Below are 23,463 nucleotides of genomic sequence, written 5' to 3' on the forward strand. Positions count from 1 at the left end.
GGCGTAAACCCGGGAGGCGGAGCTTGCAGTGAGCTGAGATCTGGCCACTGCACTCCAGCCTGGGCAACAGAGCGAGACTCCGTCTCAAAAAAAAAAAAAAAAGAAAAGAAAAAGAAAAAAGAAAGTAAATCCTGGAGCACCATTTGAGCGTTTTTGACCGAGCTTCTTTCTAGGGCAGTTCATCTAAGGTAAGTTTAAGGTGAGAATGAAGATGAGAGGCCATTGCCAGGTCGTTATGCTATTTTTGCTTTTGGATAGGATGGGATGTAACTCATCTTAGGCATAGATCTTGATCCTTTTTAAGTGAGAAAGATAAACAGAGATTTAATAATGAGCATCTGCCTAAGTCACTTGAATATGTGTCTAAGTAGGTTCATTTCCTTAATAGCCAGGTTGGGACTTCATTTCTTCAGAAGTAAGTATTGTTCTCAGTCTATCAGAACCAGTGGACAGTAACGCCCTCAGCATTAAGATTCTCATCACTTGGCCCAATGCTGAATATATAATTAGCATTTATTAAGTTGAATAAGTGAAGTTCTGCTAGCAGTGCTAAGCAGTGCCCTTGGATATCATTGACAGGCCTGATTCATAATATAGTTAGGAAGTTGGTTAAAGGGAGAAGAAAATGGAAAAGGGATTCATGGGAAAAAGAGGCATGCAAGGCACAAATTGTGAATAGTGAATGAGGGCCACTGATGATTTTCATTATGTGAGGTTTGCTGCCATAGTGGCTTATCCTTTGAAGCCCACAAATGTTTCTTGAGCCTTTCCTTTTGGTTTCATTCACCTCCCCTTGCTTGGGCACTGTTTTAGAAATGATGACCATAGCTGGGCGCAGTGGCTCACACCTGTAATCCCAGCTCTTTGGGAGGCCTGTGTGGATGGATTACTTGAGGTCAGGAGTTCGAGCCCAGCCTGACCAACATGGCAAAACCTTGTCTCTACTAAAAATACAAAAATTAGCGGGGCATGGCAGTGCATGCCTGTAATCCCAGCTACTTGGGAGGCTGAGGCACGAGAATGGCTTTAACCCTGAAGGCAGAGGTTGCAGTGAGCTGAGATTGCGCCACTGCACTCCAGCCTGGGTGACAGAGCCAGACACCATCTCCAAAAAAAAAAAAAAAAAGAGACGACGGTACAGCTGAGAAGCATTGAAAGCAAATACATTAATTCTGAGACACCCACACAACTGCCATAGTGAACTGAATATTTTTGCTAGGTGACTGGCTGGAGTTAATGGTGCTGCTGTTGGTTAGCAGATACTTTATTTTTCCATTTACAAGTGAAAGAAATAAACCAAGATTTATCTCTGAGTTATCACTTACTAATTGCCTTATAGTTGCCTCTTTTAGAAAGTTGCTTGATCTTAGCCTGCCATTGGCTCCACACCCTAATTACTACCATATTCTCTTGTAATCTTCTCCATGCTCCATCACTCATAGTTGGCATTTCTTGCAATGAATGTTAGGGGAAAACCAGTAATCTGACTCTTCTGGGTTATTAGATGAGAGACTTAAGAGATTTCTTTGGGCTAGGCGTGGTGGCTCACGCTTGTAATCCCGGAACTTTGGGAGGCTGGGGCGGGCAGATCACCAGTTCAGGAGTTCGAGACCAGCCTGGCCAACATAGTGAAACCCTGTCTTTACCAAAAAAATACAAAAAGTAGCCAGGTGTGGTGGCACACACCTGTAGTCCCAGCTACTCAGGAAGCTGAGGCAGGAGAATTGTTTGAAACCAGGAGGCGGAGGTTGCAGTGAGCTGAGACAGTGGCATCGCACTCCAGCCTGGGTGACAGAGCAAGAATCTGTCTCAGAAAAGAGAGAGAGAGAGAATTCTATGTAGTTGGGGAATGAATGGGCCAGTCAGATTCTGCCCTAAATAAGAGGAAGAATAACTGAGATACCAGCCATTTCCCTTATTTCTCTGACATACTTTTCTTTCTTCATAGCACCTGGAATGGATAAAAGTGGCAGTTTTTGTTTCTTCCCATGAGGTTGTGTATCTGGAATGAGAACCAGGAAATTAATCTAGACTAAGACATTTCTAAGGACCTGGAATGGCTTTGGGGAGCACCAGGAGAACCCGAAAAGAGTATTTGAGGGCTAGAGGGACAGAAGAGTTTGCCAGCAGGATTTATGAGAAACAATTGATCAGAAACAGCAGCAGAGAAACCTTTTAGATTTCTTCTGTGGAAAAGTTGAGTCTTGGTTCAAATTAAGTAAAATAAACACTGAAGAGAAATAAAACTCTCAAATATGAAAAGTATGTTACTTACAATGTAAATTTAGGAAAGCAAATGAAAGGACAGATCTTTAAAATGTTTTAACTATGGTGAAATATTTGTAAAACTTTTGGGCTCATCTCTAAGAATTACTGTGATTCTGAAACTTGCTCTCAGAGAACAGTTTCAGTGAAAAATAGCACTTGAGAATACATCAGATGTTCCCAAGAAAGAAGACCTGAGAATGGTAAAGTGCCACTAACGAATTATTTACATACTTACATATTACCTTGGCAAACACAAGAGACACTCAAGTTAAAGCACGGTGCTTGAGAGTACTATATTGAATGCAGTAAAAGTTGGATTTCTTTCATACGTACAACAAAAACTACTTACTTTCTTCTTCACTTCAAGATTCGGTACAACTGTTCCTAAATTCCAACTCTCCATACATCCCGATGTCAGGGTCCTTGTAGCCCTTATCCAGATAGATGAACTGCTGCCCAGTGAGCGCTATATACAAAGCAATATGAGCGCCATTCTCTTTTCGGGCAGTGAGGTAAAATCAGGTCTTTTTGGAAGGGGAGAAGCCACATTGCATCTCTGCTACACACAAGATTACTGTGTCATTGCCTTTGGGTCTTTCACACTCCCTTCTTCTCAAGCATCGGTTTTTATTGAAACTTATTCCACCTGGGTCCTTTCTTGTGAGCATATCTTGCTCAATCTCTCCTCTCTTTATATTGTCCCTTTTCCTGTATTGAGTTAGGGAAAGTATGCAGGTATTCTTGTCATTCCTGACCGAGGCTGTTATATCTGTCAAAAGAGAAGAAGTAGGTGGCATTCCGAAAAATGATGACTCATGGCTTGCAGGAGCAAGAGCCAGACAGGACTTTGGAACTGGGAGCTTTCTGAGTACGTAAGACCTCCACCTCTAGACTAACTCTTCAGCCATGGTTATCCCCTTCAGTCCATTATCCTCCAATACAATGCCCATGCCTTCTGGGGCTTTGAGCTGTTTTGTTTTAAAAATGTGGGGGGTTTTTTTGCCAGTTCATTAAGGCTTTTCCCTTTGTTTTTTCCTGTTGGTTGTTCAGAGTTAAATTCAGTATGAATAAGAGAGGGAAATATACAACACTGAATCTGGAGGAGAAAATGAAGGTTCTAAGTAGAATTGAAGCTGGACGATCACTTAAAAGTGTAATGGATGAATTTGGAATCAGTAAGTCAACATTTTATGACATTAAAAAAAATAAGAAGTTAATTCTAGACTTTGTACTAAAGCAGGACATGCCATTAGTAGGGGCTGAGAAGAGAAAGAGGACAACCGGAGCCAAATATGGTGATGTAGATGATGCGGTCTACATGTGGTACCAACAGAAACGCTCAGCTGGTGTTCCGGTAAGAGGCGTGGAGCTTCAGGCTGCCGCAGAGAGATTCGCACGGTGTTTTGGGCGAACAGATTTCAAAGCTAGCACTGGTTGGCTTTTTAGATTTCGAAATCGGCATGCAATTGGGAACCGAAAAGGATGTGGGGAACAAGTCCTAAGTTCAGTTTCTGAAAATGTTGAACCATTTCGACAAAAACTGTCCATGATAATCAAAGAGGAGAAGCTGTGTCTAGCTCAGCTATACAGTGGGGATGAAACAGACCTCTTTTGGAAGTCAATGCCAGAAAATTCTCAGGCAAGTAGGAAGGATATCTGCCTACCAGGGAAGAAAATAAACAAAGAAAGGTTGTCTGCCCTTTTATGTGCAAATGCAGATGGAACTCATAAATTAAAGTCAATCATTATTGGAAAATCAAAACTGCCCAAAAGTGTGAGAGAGGACACAAGTACATTGCCTGTGATATATAAACCCAGTAAAGATGTTTGGTTCACGAGAGAATTGTTTTCAGAATGGTTTTTTCAAAACTTTGTTCCTGAGGTCCGACATTTTCAACTTAATGTCCTAAGATTTCATGAAGAGGACATCAGGGCGTTGTTACTTCTGGACAGTTGCCCAGCTCATCCTTCCTCTGAATCACTAACCAGTGAGGATGGTCGAATAAAATGTATGTTCTTTCCCCATAACACTTCAACCTTGATTCAGCCAATGAATCAAGGTGTGATCTTGAGTTGCAAACGACTGTACAGATGGAAGCAACTTGAAGAGAGTCTTGTAATATTTGAAGAAAGTGGTGATGAGCAAGAGAAAGGAGATAAAGGAGTTTCCAAAATTAAAATGTACAATATAAAAAGTGCAATTTTTAACTGGGCAAAAAGTTGGGATGAAGTAAAACAAATAACCATAGCAAATGCATGGGAAAATCTTCTTTACAAAAAGGAACCTGAATATGATTTTCAAGGCTTAGAAGATGGGGATTATAGAGAAATTCTTGAAAAATGTGGGGAGTTGGAAACTAAGTTGGATGATAATAGGGTGTGGTTAAATGGAGATGAAGAAAAGGGTTGTCTCCTAAAAACCAAAGGTGGAATAACAAAGGAAGTTGTTCAAAAAGGAGGAGAAACTGAGAGGCAGACTGCTGAATTTAAATTATCTGCTGTAAGAGAGAATTTGGACTACCTTCTTGACTTTGTTGATGCCACACCTGAGTTTCAGAGATTCCACTTCATGCTGAAAGAGATGCAACAAGAAATAGTCAAGAAACAGTTCCAGAGTAAAATCCGTTCTAGAACTGGTAGCTTTTTGAAACCTAGGCCTCATAATATTAAAGACTCCTTCAGTGGGCCTTCAACTTCTGGTTCTAATCATTAGATTTTGTGTTTAAAGATTTCTGCCATTATATGATATAGGCCTGCTGTGAATTGTCATGTTTTAGCAACTGACATTATTTTGTATATCAGTGCCCATTTATATAATGGTTATAAAATTTACAATTTGAAAATAACACATTTGTGTTTCTTTAAATTTATTTAAATTTTATGTTTCATAAATTCATTTTTTAAAATTTTACATAAGGATCTGAATAATGAAGTATTGTCCCAGATTATCTAAGGTGGAATACCTTTGAGAAAAGCATTAGTTTGTAATCATAGCCTACAACAAGGAAACTGTGCTGACTAGTTCTAGTTAGCTTTAATATAAGGATAGGTTAGGTTTTCAATTTAATGATAAAACACACTGCTTTCTTAACTCTGTTACTACCTATTTAGTGTTTGTTTTCCTCTTACTGTGAAAGTAGCATGCTGATTATAGGGATATATAAAAAAGATCAAAAGCACTCAATTCTGTTGACTAACGATATCCTCAACACTTTGGTGTATACCATATATTTTTTAAATAGGCATATTACATTGTAAATAAAACCCTACCTCTTACTGTCTTAACGTATTTTATGGTTTGTTAATAAGTTAGCATTTATTGAGTATATAGGATTGTATATATATGTTAGTCTTCATAATAATGCCTTCCCTTTTCAAATACATAAGGAAACAGATTTAGAGAGATTAAGTAACAAAGGTCACATAAACTAGTAAATAGCAGAGATGAGACTTAAATTCTATTTAATGCCAAATCTCAGGCTTTTAACCATCATTCATGCTGCACTATTTCTTAGAGTTTCCCTTAGATCATTAAAATCTCTTAACCTCACAATGGATGGTTTTTTAATACCCCACCAGGGGATGTAACATCAGTTGAACTACCAGGTCAAAGAATGAACTTTTGAAAAAACTTCGATACACACTGTTAAATTGCTTTCACATTCCCGCCATTATTTTGAAAGTACTTCTCCCTATGCACCAATCCCAACATTGAATATTGTTATGCTGTTAGTTTTTGCTAATTTTGTAACCAAAAGAATGGTATCTTTATGGCTGTTCCCTATTTAGTATAATATAAGGTGTCAGGTGAGTTGATATTTGCAAATAATAAGCTTGCTTTGGATAATTAGTTATTGGCTTTCAGTGTTTCCTTTCTCATATATTCAAGAATCTGTTTCCGAGATGCATATTCTATTACACTGGTGAATACTAGGCAATTACAGTATAAAATTAGTGACTAAATACAGTACTACTGGTGTCTACTCTTGCTCTAGTACCTTGCTGTTTTCATTACTGGTTAATGTGAATTTTTCTCTTTTTTCTTTTTTCTTTTTTTTTTAAGATGGAGTCTCACTCTGTCGCTTAAGCTGGAGTGCAGTGCACGATCTCAGCTCACTGCAACCCCCGCCTCCCGGGTTCAAGCAATGCTCCTGTCTCAGTCTCCTGAGTAGCTGGGATTACAGGCATGCGCCACCACACCCGACTAATTTTTGTATTTTTAGTAGAGATGAGGTTTCACCATGTTGGTCAGGTTGGTCTTGAACGCCTGACCTTGTGATCCGCCCGCCTCAGCCTCCCAAAGTGCTGGGATTACAGGTGTGAGCCACCGCGCCCAGCCTGTGAATTTTAATAAAAAGCAAATGCCCACTTTCCATGTTTGAAAATATACAAGCTATTTTTTCTATCCTGAGTCACCTTCAGCATAAAATTTATTCAAGCCTCCTCCAGACACCAACTCCCTCTGGGAATTTATTCATAACTTAAGTAAAATTGGGAAGAATTTACATTCCTTTTTTCTCCTTTCAAATTGTAAGTGCAGTTTTCCTTTAATGGAGTTCTCATATTTTTTATTGTTCCTAGGTAGGTTTGTTGTTGCTGTAAGTGGGATCCTTTTTTATTAGTAGTGATTGCTGATATTTTCACCTTGTAAATTCAGTAGTTATCTCTTTTTTGTCTTATTACCCAGAACTTGTAGACAAAGTGTATCCACATTGCCACTGGGCATCCTTTTTACATTCAGTTTTGGCTTGATTTGTGCTTCCCCGGCTTATTCAGTCTGCAGCTTGGTGGAAGGTGGGAGACCTTTCACATGAAGCAGCTTGACTTTTTTTTTTTCTCAGATTAGTCCATAATGACCGCACGCTGGGGTTGGGTGCGGGCGAGGGCAGTAATTACTCTTTGCTTGTTGTTTTGCCTCTTTTGAAAGACCTTACAAGCCTGGGACAGGATGGATTGCGGAAGTGGAGGGGAATGGCAGATGAGGACTCTGGGCAGTTCTCTAGTTCCTTTTAGTTTGGGTCTTTGCATCAAACATCATTCTTTTTAGTGATAATAAATTCCTAGAGTGACCGAAAGTCACCCCAGTTTTCAAAAGTACTCATTGATTCTGGAAACTTCCTGTTAACTGTTTCATGTCACTAGACAATAAGCATGTTGATGGAGATTCAGCTCTGAATAACCAAGAAAATGAATGAGAACAAACCACAATGGGATGTGTAAGGGCGGGAGCCAAAGTGAACATAGGAAGGGGCTTTGAGACTTGGATAGCAGGGGAGGTGTCTGAGAGGACAGTGCGTGACTTTTGAGATGGGCTTTAAATTTGTGACGCAGGGGCTCAGTCTCTGCGATGTCCCAGGCAAGCTGAAAGGTCCCTGGACCGTTGCCTTGGGGGCGTCTGGCGGAGAAGAGCAGGAAAGAGGTCAAGGCCAGGGTCTTTGGGGGACATCCTACGATTTTAGACGGGTCTCGGCCCACGTAGTCTTGACCGCTACACTTCCTGGATCTCTCGTCTCTACTCTTCCTCCTCACTGCCCTGCCCTGGTCCAGGCCGCGTTGACCCTCTGCCTCGACTCTGCCTCTTCAGTTGCCCTGCCTTCCTTTTCTGTCCCCTCTCCATTCTTTCCGACCCTGTACCAGAAGAGAGCGAACTCAAACAAAAAGAGAAGCCTCGGGCTTCAGACGCTTCGTGGGCCTCCCACTGTTTAAAGAGAGGCCCAGCCCCTAGGGCGGCCCCGCGCTTTCCCGGCGCCCGCTCGCACGCACCCCGGCTCGGCTCTCCCATCGCCTTGCTCGGCCCTCCGCGCCTCCCGCTAGACCGCGAGGGTCGACAGGGGAGTTTTAGAGGTTGCAGGTGCGCCACCGCCTCGAGTCTAGGAGAGGAAACCCCTGCGGCTGTGCGTGCGGCCCGGAACCACCGTACACCACCCGGGCGGGAACGCGGGAAGGAAGGGGAGGAGCGTGATCGTGGCCCCAGGGGTTTGGGCACAGGTCCCAGGACGGCCGCGAGAAGTAGGACCGGCCAGAGGGGAGGGAAAGGCTGGGACCGGGCGCAGGGCGGCCTTCGCCTCTAGGGGCACAGCCGAAGCTAAGGGGAGCGGCAGCCCTGAGGGCCGGGGCGGCGGTTGGAGGAGGCTCGTGGGCCCGGCCGCGTGTGAGCCGATGCGGAGCAGGAGTCGTCTGCTTTGCCCAAGCCTGAAAAAGGAGTCTCTGGTTCTGCAAATCACTCCTGGGGACTGGAACTTCTCCGAGAAGCCCAGGCACTCACCCTTGTGCCGGGTGCTGGGGCTGGACTCCTCCCGGGAAGCCCAGCAGAGCCGAGAACTCCCTCAAGGGCAGCAGCACCTCAGGAGTAGGGAACTGGCCCCCCTTGACGTAATGGAGGGCAAGCAATTCCTCATGATGTCCAAAAGCATAGCCTGGACTTGAGAACGATACTCCTTAATGTTTTTCTTTCCCGTTCTCACTGCCTGGAGAAATACTACTCTCCTTGGAGCAGGTTGGGGATGCTTGAGAGCCACCAGATTTCTGACGGAATCTTTTGAGACATTTAAGGTGTCTCTGTAGCTAATTGAAAACAGTAACATTAACTGGAAGATCAGAATTTTTTTGTGATCTGAGTCGTTTTTCCTCAACCATTTTGTCGTCGTTGAACTTAACCTAGATCATCCCAGTGCCTCTTCACTGCACCACTCAGGCAAGGTTTAGCTGCTCTTATTAAAAAGTGTATGATGGGAAGGAAGTATTAATTGTCCTTTCAAGAACAGAAGTCAATTTTTAATTGGGAATGCTCACAAGCTAGACTGAAGAGTAAAAGAAAATACTTCACATAAATAAATACATTTTGCTTGAATTCATCTAGCTATTCCTGAGTTCCTGACCCCCAAAATTAAGTCTCCTAGTGCTAAGAAATTTGCTAGTTGGTTTTCCTGGAACACACATTAAGACACTTTACAATACTTAGTTGTTTCAAATGCATGTGAAACATTTACAAAAATTACAAGTTTTAAAGCAGTGCTGACTTTGCACATTCCTAAATTGTATCAGTTAATGTAATGAATCTACAGTAAACTCTTCTTTAAAAAGTGCTGAGTCTAGGCCGGGAGGGCGCGGAGGCTCACGCCTGTAATCCCAGCACTTTGGGAGGCTGAGGTGGGTGGATCACGAGGGCAGGAGATCAAGACCATCCTGGCTAACATGGTGAAACCCCGTGTCTACTAAAAATACAAAAACTTAGCCGGGCGTGGTGCCAGGCGCCTGTAGTCCCAGCTACTCGGGAGGCTGAGGCAGGAGAATGGCGTGAACCCGGGAGGCGAAGCTTGAGGTGAGCAGAGAGTGCGCCACTGCACCCCAGCCTGGGAGACAGAGTGAGACTCCATCTCAAACAAAACAAAAAGTGGAGTCTAAGCCCTCAAATTTCAGATTACGGTGCCGAGACCCAAAAGTTCTTTCATTACAGCAATCAAAACTTTTAAAGTGACTTCTGATGGGTTTTTCTGAAAAATTCAGTGCTTTTAAAACACTTGCTTCCAGTCTGTGTCCCACCTCTGGCTTTGTCAGTATTGCTCCCCAACCTGACCCTGCCAGGCCTTTTCACACTGCTTAGATGTGGCACTGCTTCTCACCCACCAGCCTTCCTGCTGGTTTCATGTGCTACCTTTGCTAAGGATGTGTGGCTGCTGCTTAGGGTCACTCCACATCTCCCAAGACCCCTTTGTACCCATTTGGATTTAGGGGCTAGAGGTCCTTATTGTCCCAGGGCTAGTCTCCCTTTGACATAAGTGCCACTCAAACTCGGTTTTGGCTTCTTTTACAAGACCCCTAGTGGGTAAAGTATTAACGTAAAAAAGTATGTATGAAAAAGCACTAACTTGGACATCTCTTGCAGTGACCTAGTTCTCACACTGCTATGAAGATACAGAGACTGCGTAATTTATAAACAAGAGGTTTAATTGACTCAGTTCTGTGTGGCTGGGGAGGCCTTAAGAAACTTACAATCATGGTGGAAGGCAAAGGGGAAGCAAGCACGCAAGTGAAGGGGGAACTGCCACACTTTTAAAATCATCAGCTCTCGGGAGAATTCAGTATCACGAGAATAGCATGGGGGAAAACCGTCCCCATGATCCAAGGACTTCCCACCAGGTCCCTCCCTTGACACGTGGGGATGACAATTAGAGATGAGATTTGGGTGGGGACACAGAGTCAAATGGTATCAGACTTCATGGGGGCCTGCAGTAAGGGAATCAGACCTGCTCTCTGAAAGATGAGTACAAGGGAAGGAGATGTCATCAGTCCCTGAAATTGCTGCCAGTGTGGTCTTAGTGACCTCAGTCAGTGTTAGGTGCTTAGAAGGAAATCTTTTGGATCATCTGTCGACGGTTGGCACAAATACTTCCTTACATGCCAGGCATGGTGCTGCTTTATGTAGTTATTTTCTGTGACGTCATCTCATTAAAACAAGCCAAGAACAGCTACGCATGTGAAGTTTGCTGGAAGGGGAACTAGACTGAAGATTGAGTGAAGGGTTCCACTGGAACGCCCTTTTAGGGCAAATACCTGAGAGTCATTTTCTAGCTTCAAGCTGCAGTGTTCCAAGTATGAGCAGCATCAGTTGGACCACATCATAAGATCTGTGTGGGTGATGTTACCGAGGGAGAGTAGATGGAAGGGGCGCTTTCCAGTCTGTCCACATAAACTGCCATCTTAACCAGAGTGCTTTGTAGGAACACCAGCTTTACATTCCACCCAGTTCATGGCATCAGCAGCCTGGCTGACCCTGCACTGCTCCACTGGAGTGTGTTCCTGCTCCCACCACTGTTGATCCTACACTGATCTCTCTAATCCTAAGCCTCCACTTCCCTGCCCTCAACCCCCACACCACCACTGCCCTCCTCTGTGAACAAGCTGATTAAGAGGAAGTTACAGAAATGAGAAATAGTGAGATATTAAAAAACTGGCTCAGACAACCAAAGAAAAACTCATACTAAACTAAGGCAGGGCTGAGAGGAGGACCAACGGAGCACTGTTTCCATGACTTCAAGTTGCTATATCCATCAACCTACTGCCAAAGGACTGTTTCTTCATCTTTTTCACCCAAAGAACAACTGGATACCTTCCTCCAGGACCATATCCTGAGGTGTTTTCCTGGCATCTTGATTTCCTGCTCTTAGAATACTCCCCCGTTTTCCACAGATACACACTACTAGAATTGCTATTTCTGATATGCCATTCTAAAATGTAATGCTAGTAATCCCAGCACTTTGAGAGGCCAAGATGGGAAGAGCGCTTGAACTCAGGAACTCAAGACCAGCCTGGGCAAACAGTGAGACCCCGTCTCTACCAAAAAATAAATATACTGTTTTTCCTTAATAATTGTGCCATCCCCTGTATCTTCCAACCATTAATAATCAATAACTCAATTATACTGGGACCATCTTAGCTTCTACCCTGGAAACCAGTTGCAAGACCAAAATATGCTGTCCTCCAAGAGTCAGATCTTCCTCAGCTATTGAACAAGAATGGAAACATTCTAAACAAAGAATTGGAAACATTTTTACTGCTATAGACTGCAGAAGGAATGAATGCTTTCTAGAGACCCTATGACAGCATCACCCCAGCAGCCATTTGGCTTGATCCTTTGTTACCACATGGCAGTCCCAGCCTGAAGGCTGCCAGGCCCTCACCTGCCTCTCCCTGTCTGCTGCCTTGTCAGAATCTTCCTGACCAATCCAGTAAGTCTATGAGAAAGCAGGGCCTCTGACCAAGGCAGAGGGGAGACAGATCAACACTCGGGGTTCTAGACAGCGACTTTCAATGAAGACTCACACACATGTATGTTTCCTGAAGATATTTATTCCTATCCAAACATTTTCAACAGGGAAAGACACAATCCCTAATTTCCCCCCTAGGATCCACATTTTCAATTTTCCAGGGAATCTCTTTTCTAGAACACTCTTGTTCCTCTGGAGCCAGAAACAAGACTCCAGAGCTGTTTATTTTTCTCACACAGGTGGGGAATCGCATTCTCCACAAAGGGTTATCAGACACCCACTTCCTCTGCCAATTCCTGGGCTGACCTGCAAATTCCACCTTTTTATTGCCCATAGTCCTCTGGTTCCTTTTTGTCTGAGGTCACATTTACATATGTGATCTGCCAATGGGCACTCCTGTTAGGCCATCATAGGGCACTTGGTGGCTTGATCTGGACTGCCCATGGCTTCCCAACTGGGGCCTTCAGGACAGCTGCAACTCACAACCAGTCTTTTGTTGACCTTCAGCTGATTTCCCAGGGCACTTGGCCCCTCTTCTTTGGTCTCAGGGGCCCCAGAAGCCCAAATGCTCCTGCTGAATGTCCCAAATGAGGAAGAAGTATCAAAATCATCACATGGATTCCCAAAGTTAAGGTAAACTGGACAGTCAGGTGCCTAAATCACACCTTGGCTAAAAAGACCAAGAGGGTAGGAACACCCTGGGGCAGGGTGGACTTAACAGAGAATTCCACCCTGAGGTCACCTCAGAGACTTGCTATCCTTTCTCATCCAGACGGAACTCCTTTTCAGTTTTATGCCAATCCTCTGCTGCCTCTGCACTTCCCTCTCAATGAGCCCCAATTACCTGAAGAATGCAGAGGTCATTTGGTTGGCTGGGCAGGGAATACTAGCTCTTGCCAACAGGCTCCTCTGAATATGCCACCTCACCTGGGGCAAAGAGAAACCCCACTGTTACTAACCCGTGTGAGTTCTCTGATGACTCATAAGACGGGAACTCCGAGAGAAGCTTTCTCCACATTCAGAACATTTATAGGGTCTCTCTCCTGTATGCGTTCTCAGGTGGCGAATCCGATTGGAGCTGTGTGAAAAACTGTCTCCACACTCATGACAGGTATAGGGTTTTTCTCCTGTGTGGATTCTCTGGTGCCTGATTAAGTTGGATCTATGAGAGAAGTTTTCCCCACAAAGGGTACATTTATACGGTTTCTCTCCTGTGTGTGTTCTCTGATGTCTGGTGAGGTGCATGCCCTGCCGGAAGCTTTTCCCACAAGTCAAACATTCAAAGAGCTTCTTCTCCGCCTTGTGGGCTCCATGGTTTGTAAGAAAGGGGGTGCTATCACTCATGGCTTCCCCACACTCAGAGAAGGGGTAAAGTCTCTCTCTCTCATGAGTTCTTTCATGAATGACAAGGTGTGAACTCCGAGAGAAACTTTTCCCACACTCGGGACACTTATAAGGTCGCTCTCCAGTATGAATTCTCTGGTGCCGAAGGAGGTTGGAACTGTGAGCAAAGATCTCCCCACACTCAGGGCACTTGTAGGGCTTCTCCCCTGTGTGTGTTCTCTGGTGCCTGTGGAGGTTGGAGTTGCAGGAGAAACATTTTCCGCAAATGTTGCACTGATAGGGCTTCTCGCCCGTGTGGGTGCGCTGGTGGCGAGTCAGATGGGTGTTCTGACTGAAGCATTTCCCACATTCAAGGCACTTGTGGGCCTCCTCTCCCAGGTGTGCTCTGTGTAGTGACAGGAAACGTGGGTTCCCACCAAAGATTTCACTGCAGTCCACACCCATACACAGTCTTTCAGCTGCATGTATTCTCTGGTGCCTAATTAGGTTTGAGTTGTTAGAGAAATTTTTGCCACACAAGGGACATAAATGGAGTTTCTTCGGCTGCAGTTCCCTCGGTCGCCCCAGTTCTCTGCCACTTGAGGCTCCTGCCAAGGCCTGCTCCATTCCACCCTCTGGGGGAGGCGCCCAATCCCCTTGCTGCCGGTCACGAGGTCTTCCCAGCTCAGGACTCCAGGGCACCTCTCCTCTGGCCTGGTCAGGAAGCAGCACCTGAGGGTGGGTGTTCTCAGAGGACACAGACGGAATACCTTCTTCCAGGTTCTCAAATTTCTCTTCTCCTGGTAGAAAGAGAGACACCAAACCCGTACATTATTTCTATGCTGGAGAAAAGAAAATCCCACCTGTCTGCTGCTGCCTGTTAGGTCAGCGGCCCCGAAGGGCTGCTTCTACCTCAGTCTCCCATCCTCTCCTAAAGGTAAAACACTCTGGAGAAGCATCAGGATAAAGGGTGAGGCCACTGATCAAGGAATCAGAGCCAAGACCAGTCTTACAATTTTCCTTTCCAGCTGAGCCTCTTGCTTCTGCTCCTCAGGAATGGGTGGGATGGAGCAGGGCTGAGACTAGGGTGGGACAAGTGAGCTCAAGATTAAGGGCCTCCTTGAACTCTGCACCCTGGGTTCCTCACTTGCCTCACTGGGATGGAGAATGGCGGGGGGAAAGGACATAATGTACCTCTCTGGCAGCTGTGGTGGGCTGGCCCTGCACCCAAATCCTCAAATACCTCACTCTGCTGGGCATGGTGGCTCACGCTTGTAATCCCAGCACTTTGGGAGGCTGAGGCAGGTGGATCACCTGAGGTCAGGAGTTGGAGACCAGCCTGACCAACATGGAGAAACCCCGACTCTACTAAAAATACAAAAAATTAGCAGGGCGTGGTGGTGCATGCCTGTAATCCCAGCTACTTGGGAGGGTGAGGCAGGAGAATCGCTTGAACCCGGTAAGCGGAGGTTGTGGTGAGCCAAGATCGCACCACTGCACTCCAGCCTGGGCAACAAAAATGAAACTCCATCTCAAAAGAAAACAAAACAAAATCATGCCTCACTCTTAACTGCGAGAACCTTCCTGCTTGCTGGGCAGGCCACTCGTCTTCATTCCTTACCTGGAGCTGGGCCTCTGGGGCTCAGGTCTTCCTTGCAGCTCTGGACACTGGGATCCCATAGCTTTCCTCCTTGTCCCACCTGGGTGCCTGGGACCTCCTGACTGGGAATGTGAGACTCTGTTCACAATGAAAGAAACAGATTTCTGTATTGCCACTTTCCTCTACCAGGGTAGGGAAACAAAGATAGTCTTGTTTCCCGCCCTCAGTGGATAGATACAGAATGCTCCATAAATCTGACAGCAGTTACTCGGAATATACACAAACTGTCCCCAGTGGATACCTCTAGAGAAAGAAATTAGGGGAGGGAGACAATTTTTATTGAGACAGAGTCTCACTCTGTCGCCCAAGCGGGAGTGCAGTGGCATCATCTCGGCTCACTGCAACCTCTGCCTCCCAGGTTCAAGCAATTCTTCTGCCTCAGCCTCCCAAGTAACTGGGATTACAGGCGTGCACCACCACACACGGCTAATTTTTGTATTTTTAGTAGAGACGGAGTTTCACCATGTTGGCCAGGCTGGTCTCGAACTGCTGACTTCAAGTGATCTGCCCGCCTCGGCCTCCCAAAATGCTGAGATTACAGGCGTAAGCCACCGAGCCCAGCCAAATTTTTTTTTTTTTTTTGAGACGGAGTCTCGCTCTGTCACCCAGGCTGGAGTGCAGTGGCACGATCTTGGCTCACTGCAAGCTCTGCCCTCTGGGTTCACACCATTCTCCTGCCTCAGGCCCCCGACTAGCTGGGACTACAGGCGCCTGCCATCACGCCCAGCTAATTTTTTGTATTTTTAGTAGAGACAGGGTTTCACCGTGTTAGCCAGGATGGTCTTGATCTCCTGACCTAGTGATCCGCCCACCTCGGTCTCCCAAAGTGCTGGGATTACAGGCGTGAGCCACCGCGCCCGGCTGGAATGTTCTTTTTGCAATGAGAATGTACACTACTGTAATTAAAACAACTATAAAATGAACATGGTCAGTTCCTTGAATAATCTATTTAATATCATAAAAGAACCTTGTCTCTACATATAAATACAAAATAGAACTAATTTGACTGGGCAACTCCAGTGAAAGAAAATATAACATAATAGACAATCAGAAAAGGACCCAGGGCTCTAAGAGGACCATGAGATTAAAACCCACAAGTGCCATTTCTGTGCTGTGCCAAAAAGAAAAACAAAAACCTCCACCTCCAGCAAACATGGACTCCAACAGAAGTTTAATTCCAACAAGCTGTAATCTGATCTTTTGCTATTTAGCAATCTCTCACTAAAAGGGCCATGTTCAACTTTGGACATCACAGCAGTGAAAAGTAATATGGAAACTGGTACAGTGGCACACAGGCTGAGCCAGGAAGATTGCTTGAGCCCAGAAGTTCGAGAGGAGCCTGGGCAACAGAGTGAGACTCATCATTCAAAAAAAAAAAAAGCCGGGTGCGGTGGCTCACGCCTGTAATCCCAGCATTTTGGGAGGCCGAGGTGGGTGGATCACCTGAGATCAGGAGTTCAAGACCAGCCTGACCAACATGGAGAAACCATCTCTACTAAAAATACAAAAAATTAGCCAGGCATGGTGGCGCATGCCTGTAATCCCAGCTACTTGGGAGGCTGAGGCAGGAGAATCACTTGAACCTGGGAGGCAGAGGTTATGGTGAGCCGAGACTGCGTTTGCAGTATTAGTGTCAACAAATGTATAATCATGATACTTTTTAGGCAAACCTGATATATGGAAACAATGTGCAGTGTGTCTTTTTTGTTTGTTTTGAAACAGAGTCTCACTCTCACCTAGGCTGAGGTGCAGTGGCATCATCATAGCTCACTGCAGTCTTGACCTACCGGGCTCAGGTGATTTTCCCCTCAGCCTCCTGAGTAACTGGGACTACAAAAGTACACACTACCACACCAGGATACTTTTTTTTTTTTTTTTTTAAAGATACAGGGTCTCCCTATATTGCCCAGGCTGGTCCTGAACTCCTGGGATCAAGCACTCCTTCCATCACAGCCTCCCTAAGTGCTGGGATTACAGGCACCACTATGCCCAGCCTGCAGTGAGTCTTTCTACTGGTGTGTTTCAACATAGGTATAATCATAATGTACACACAGTCTTAAGACTTCCCCCAACTTTTCATTAAAAGAATTTCTCATACATACAGAAAAGTTGAGAGAATTGTATAATACATACCAGCATATCCTCCACCTAAATCCAACCATATGTCAGTGTGTCATATTCCGCAGGCATAATTTTAAAACTCTGAGTAACAGTGCAAGACATAGGTGCATCCTAATTTATGATTTAGAGCTATACATTGTTTCCAAATTTCCACAAGACCCTCCCCGCTTTCTGAATTTTTATGGTCTGTGAGAGATGATAGGCTGGAATGTTGATCCCACTACCCCTGAAATTTTTGTCTTTGGGGATGAGCCCAGAAACAGTAACGGAGCACAGGAAACACTGGCAAGCTCAGAAGAATAAGCATCTCAAAATTGCAAGGAATTAACCATTTAGAGCCCCCCAGCATCCTGGGACACTGCATGTGTGTGACGCTGGCAGGTTGTCACTGCATTGGATTTGCTCTGCCCTGGGAAGTCCATATGGCTCAGACTCGCCTTAGGCTCTGGCAGCTGGGATTCCAGTCCAGGGCTGCCTGTGCCAACTGTGCCACTTGGCAGATACATGACTCTCATACAGGGAACTTTAGACAAAGGGAAGTCTCCTGTGGAGGCTTCTTGGCAAAACTCAGAGTCTGTGTCCAGGAGGTGAATGAATAAGGGGCAGAACCCTGGTCAGAAATGGCGCAGTCATCATCCCTGGAAAAGAAGTCCTTACCCAGTGAGTCCACATTCTCATAACTCTCCTGCACCGTGTCCCTGGAGAGGGCCCTCTTACTAGGATCCTGATGCCCCCACTCCTCCTGGGAGATGTACATTGCCACGTCCTCTAAGCTCTCAGGCAACTGAAACAGCACAAGATCTCCTTTAGCCCCTGATGCACCAAGAACAATTCAAGCAGAATCATGGGTTAAAGGGGCAAAATCCAGGGATGCCAAGCACACGTCATAGGGGAAGAAGGATGTCAGGTCTACAAGTGAGGTGTGAAAGAGACAAAAGCAGTGGGGGAGACGCTGTGGTAAGGGAGAAAGGACCTTCCACGTGGAGAACCCCCCCCCACCCCCAACACTCAGCAGAGGAAGGGTGCTGGGGGAAGACAATGGAAACTTCCACATCACCTGGGGCCCAGTCATCTCCTTGTCTTCCATGTTCCCTTCAGGAGGAAAAAGAGAAAGCCAGGGAGCAGATAATGCTGAAGGCGACAGAAATTATAATGAGAATGGCATTCCTAACTCTTGGCAACCCAAGGATTATTAAAACACAGTATCCATTCCCCAACACCCAGTCTCTGCTTTTGGGGATGACACTAAACTGCCCAAAGGCCTAATAAACTGATATCCAAAATGACAGGGTTAGAGGGAAGGAATACCAAGAGTAGCACTCCAAACCCCTCACCATTCAGGTGGTTCTAAATCGCCTCTGTTCTACATAAAAAAGGGCTCCACTGAGACTCCCTTCCCTTCCCCCAGCCCCAGGAGAACCCACACCACCAACTGCAGGTCTTTCATTCCACGTGTGTGAATCTTAACTTCAGCAATTCCTTATTGGCACGAGTGCGACATCCTGCTTCTGTCGGGGGCAACCCCCAAGCCCCTCCTCCCTCCCACCTGCCCAGATAACTGTGCCTCACCCCTCTCCTTTACAGCCTGGGGGTCCCTTTGGGGGCTGGGGCCTAGCAGCTCCTGCAGCCTGGGGCCAGGGCTTCGCTCAGTCTCCATTGGCTCCAGCTTGAAGCTCGGTGACTCTCGTGCTGTTTCCAGAGGCAAAGGCTCCTCCAAAAGCACTTCTGTTCCCCGCCCATGGTTTGTGACCTGGGAACCAACCCACATCACTCATCATCACAACAGGGCCCAAAGGGAAGGGAAATTAGTATAGGATACTGAGAGCAAGCCTTCAACAGAGAACCTCAGGCCATCCCATAGGGCCCAGGCAACAGAAAAATGGTTTACACTAAAGGCTTTTTTGATCCCCTGTGCAGGGCGAGGGGTTAGGGAAAGGGCCCACTCCCAGAGCACACCTTCCCCACACAGCTCTTAAGATACACCTCACCCCCTTTTGCTCTCCCCACCTTTCCTAGGTGCTTCTATTCCTCACTATAGGATAAGCTAAATTGGGGTAGCCCTGGGGGCCAATGACCTCAGGGTCTCGGTGCCAAATTATCTTTCAAAGTTCACAATTAACGGAGGCCCAGCTTTGCAGAAGACCAGACCGTAGACCCTAATATAACAACAGCTAACAAGTACTAAGCACTCATTATAAGCTAGTAGTGTTATCACAACTTTACACGCTGCTCTCCCTGTAAGCCCTATAAAGTATGTTAATATTCTCATTTTACGAATAGGAAAACAGACCGAAAGACATCAAGTAACTTGGCAAAGTAACAAAGCTAGTACTAGTAGATTGAGGATTTGAATGCTGGCGATCTAACTCCACGGCTAACACTAACTGTTCCAGGGACACTGCCTCCGCGTGGAAACAGGGCACTCTTCACTGCTTTCTGTTCATTTGGGGAAAATCTGGAGAATGAGTGTTCTTCCCCATGTAAGGTCTACTCAGGGCAATTTACTTGAATTCGACCGGGGGCGCAATGTCCCAGTCCTCGGGGCTAAACAAACCACAGATAAAACAGCTCTCTCTCTCTCTCACCTGTTGTCTCAGTCTCCCAAGCTCTCTCTGCATATCCTCCACAAGGCTCACCGCTTCTTCGCCGCTCTCCGGATGCAGCTCCTGCACCCTGCTCTGGATCTCCTGGGGCAGGATGGTCAGGAACTGCTCCAGCACCAGCAGCTCCAAGATCTGCTCTTTCGTGCGCATCTCAGGCCGAAGCCACCCATGGCAAAGCTCTTGGAGCCGGCTGAGGGCTTCGCGAGGACCAGCTGCCTCTTGGAAGCGGAACCGTCTGAAGCGCAAGTGGGAGGCCTCGGGGCTCGGCCCTGGGTCAGGCGGGGGCAGCTCCTGGCTCCAGGCGCAGTCCTCCTCCAGCTTCACTATCAGGAGCCCTTCCCGTTCCTGGGGGCTCGGGCCCGACGCCATCGTCGGGTCTCCAGAGCGCCTTAGCCCGAAACCAGCCGTGCCCGCCTACGAAGGCGCCCTGAACCCGTGTAAGGATAGACAGCGCCGGCTGCAGCCCAGGGCCGGAGGCTCCCAGTCCACGCCAAGGAGCCCCGCTCCAGCCCAGGCGCGGACGGCTCCGGCGCCTAGGCCTCAGTAGGTCCCAGGCGCCGCCACGCCGGCCACGTAGCCCGTCCGTGCCAGGAATTCTCCCAGACAGGAACCGAGCGCCGCGCTTCTCACCCTACAGGGTACCCACGCAGGACTCAGACCTCTGCGCCCACGCCGGAAGTCTCAGCGCGGGAGTTAGGCGTCCACAAGCCCACGGCGCCTGCTCGTGACCAACTTCCGGGTCACGTTTTCCGAACTATAGCGGCCATTGGGTCAGGGTTCGCCACACACTCACCACCTACCAATGAGAAGGGAAGATTTGCCTGCGGGGGCGGGACGAGCGAGGGACCAATTGGAGACGAGAAGCGGAGCCACGGGGCGCGTCCTGAGATTCTGGGAGTGGCTGGGGGCAGGGCCGCTGGATCCAAGCGAAGAAAACAAGCCCAAGGCGGTTGTGACTGGCGGGCAACCTGGGTTAGAATTACTCCGGAGGGCTTGGGAAAACGCAGATCCCAGGGCCACGCGCTCTCCAGTGCGTCCGTGTCGGGGCGAGGCCTGGAAGTCTGAATTGTTAATAAGCTTCCCCCGATGAATCCTTCCCCAAGCCAGGCCCCACCCGCCTCGGCTACTCTGGGCTGGCTAAAGATGGTCCCACTCGCCCCTGCGGCCTCCTCGGCATCTCGGGGAGGCTAGGTAGGTAGCCGCCCGCCCAGTTAGTGGCGCCGCGTGGCCTGCGGCGCGGGGCCTGCTGGGAGATGCAGTCCGCGGCGCGGCCTCGCGACTGCGCGTGCGCCCTGGGCGAGGGCCCAAGAGCCGGGCGATTCTGAAATCCCGAGTCCCTCGGAGACCCCCTGCTGGGCTTTGGGCTCTCTTCTGCGCCTGGACGTCCCACCGGAGCGCTTGGGGCCGGGTTCGCGGCACCTGCTTCCGATTTTAGATCGGATTTTAAACCTGCCCGAGACGTGCGGCGCCTGCAGTGCATTCTCCAAGTTTCAGTCTCTTGCCCAGCCCAGCAAGGGCGGGGTCTGCCTCCAGCTCCGCCGTGGACTTTGATAGTTGGGGGCGAGTGGCAGGAGGGCCGCAGGGCCGATTCCCTATTGGGCGCGGCTGTGAGCTTTGTGTGGATGAGCGGGGCTGCCCAGTTGTGAGGCGGCCCAGGTCCTCCGGGCCGTGAGATCCGCAAATAGAAGCGTCCTGGGATTGAATCTGACAACCAGTTACCGTGTGTTGAGCGCTTATATGCAGATCGATCCTGAAAACACGTTTGTATGAAGCAGATGCTATTACCAGCCCCTTCCAACAGGTGGTGGCACTGAGATAAGTCATTTGCCTGGGGTCACACAGCTAGTCTGTCACCAAAGGTGAGGTTACCATGATAGTAGAGGGTAATATGGGATTGAAGAGGTCGGTTTGGGATGACTAGGTGAGAAGAGTACTGATATTTTATTTTATTTTATTATTTTTTTTTTCGGAGACAGAGTTTTGCTCTTGTTGCCCAGGCTGGAGTTCAATGGCGCAGTCTCAGCTGACTGCAACCTCCCCCTCCCGGGTTCAAGCGATTCTCCTGCCTCAGCCTCCTGAGTAGCCGGGATTACAGGTGTCCGCCAGCTCGCCCAGCTAATTTTTGTATTTTTAGTAGAGACGGGGTTTCACCATGTTGGCCAGGCTGGTCTTCAATTCCTGACCTCGAGTGATTTGCCCACCTCAGCCTCCCACTGTGCTGGGGTTACAGGCGTGAACCACCACGCCCGGCCTTTTTTTTCTTATTATATTCCAGGGAAGATGATAGATCCACAGGCTGTCGTGGCAAATGCAGAGCCAGCGACCCCATAGCACTCAAGGTCCAGTTTGGAAAATCTTGTTTGCTCCCTAGGACCATTCTGGTGGTTTTAGGCATTCCTGTTTTTTAGTTTTTGAGATAGGGTCTTGCTCTGTCGCCCAGGCTGAAGTGCAGTGGCACAATCATTAGACATTCCTATTTCAAGAGACATAAATTCTAGACTGTAGCCTCAAAACCACTTTTTTCTGACATTTACTATGTAATCTCAGGCAAATTATGTAATGTCACCAAACCTCAGTTTCCTCATCTATTTTGAGAGAATACTATACGCACCTCACCTCATATCACTGGGTTAGGAAGAAATAAGCTGAGCTACACAGGATGCTTAGAACAGTACCTGGAGTCTCACCCTGTCACCCAGGCTGGAGTGCAGTGGCAGGATCTCAGCTCACTGCAACCTCCGCCTCTTGGGTTCAAGTGATTCTCCTGCCTCAGCCTCCTGAGTAGCTGGGATTATAGGCACCACACCCCCACACCGGCTAATTTTTGTATTTTTAGTAGAGACAGGGTTTTGCCATGTTGGCCAGGCTGGTCTCGAACTCTTCACCTCAGGTGATCCACCCGCCTCAGCCTCCCAAAGCATTGGACTTAGGGTTTTCTTTTACCTGTACCACATGCTCTTTGATCCTATTCCTAGCTTTGAAATCTGATCATAAAAAAAATAGCAAATTTAAATGGCATTTCATTTGAAATGCATTTTATTTTTATTAATATGAAATATATTACCTTTCTTCATGAAAAGGTATATGACGCATTTTACTCCACTTATATTTTGATTAAATGTTCTGGAGTTTAAATTTTCCTTTGGATTAACGTTAACCAAACTGTCTTACTAACATTGATAATGTTAGTATTTAGACGTATTCCTCTATTTGCATATTAGATCACAATTTACCAACCTATTTTTGTTTTGTTTTGAGACAGAGTTTTGCTCTTGTTGCCCAGGCTGGAGTGCAATGGCACGGATCTCGGCTCACCACAACCTCCACCTCCCAGGTTCAAGCGAATCTCCTGCCTCAGCCTCCCTAGTAGCTGGGATTACAGGCATGTGCCACCATGCCCGGCTAATTTTGTATTTTTAGTAGAGACAGGGTTTCTCCATGTTGGTCAGGCTGGTCTCGAACTCCCGAACTCAGGTGATCCACCCGCCTCGGCCTCCCAAAGTGCTGGGATTACAGGCATAAGCCACCATGCCCGGCGTTTTTTGTTTTGTTTTTTTTCAGACCAGTAAACTGTCAGAGATGAGGAGGGAGAGGAAAGAACTTGGAAAGAGGGTACAACCCAAACTTTTGTCAGGAAAGGCATGGCAGGACACTTGGGAGACCACACTAGGGAATATTTTACTAATTTTCTGGATTGATGGAAACACTCTTAGATATTTGT

General features: G+C 47.0%; 2 protein-coding genes across 5 annotated transcripts in view; one reads left to right on the forward strand and one right to left on the reverse strand.

Moving 5' to 3' along the window:
* TIGD7 (tigger transposable element derived 7) overlaps positions 1-5,114 on the forward strand; it is a 7,221-nt gene extending 2,107 nt beyond the window's left edge. The window contains exons 1-2 of one of the 3 annotated variants that reach the window (XM_011982586.1): positions 67-188; positions 1,949-5,114. In XM_011982586.1, coding sequence (XP_011837976.1) covers positions 3,332-4,981 — 1,650 coding nt within the window. In that variant the 5' untranslated portion in view covers positions 67-188; positions 1,949-3,331 and the 3' untranslated portion in view covers positions 4,982-5,114. Of the gene's footprint in view, positions 1-66; positions 189-1,948 lie in introns of those variants that run through there. The other 2 variants (XM_011982587.1, XM_011982585.1) reach the window with 2 other exon arrangements.
* Positions 2,543-20,960, reverse strand: ZNF263 (zinc finger protein 263). 2 transcript variants are annotated; one of them, XM_011982584.1, is made up of 8 exons: positions 19,725-20,960; positions 18,709-18,889; positions 18,197-18,231; positions 17,797-17,923; positions 14,980-15,096; positions 12,995-14,158; positions 4,790-4,840; positions 2,543-3,037 (listed from the first exon to the last, which is right to left on the reverse strand). In XM_011982584.1, exons 1-7 carry the CDS (start codon positions 20,109-20,111, stop codon positions 4,836-4,838), a joined length of 2,016 nt encoding a protein of 671 aa, XP_011837974.1. In that variant the 5' UTR covers positions 20,112-20,960; the 3' UTR covers positions 2,543-3,037; positions 4,790-4,835. The 2 variants fall into 2 exon arrangements, with proteins under 2 accessions (XP_011837974.1, XP_011837973.1); XM_011982583.1 differs by lacking the exons at positions 2,543-3,037; positions 4,790-4,840 and having other exon boundaries at positions 12,098-14,158; positions 18,197-18,270.
* Positions 20,961-23,463: the final 2,503 nt, after the last annotated feature.

The sequence above is a fragment of the Mandrillus leucophaeus genome, unplaced genomic scaffold (assembly GCF_000951045.1).
Source record: "Mandrillus leucophaeus isolate KB7577 unplaced genomic scaffold, Mleu.le_1.0 Scaffold240, whole genome shotgun sequence".
NCBI classification, from domain to species: Eukaryota; Metazoa; Chordata; class Mammalia; order Primates; family Cercopithecidae; genus Mandrillus; species Mandrillus leucophaeus.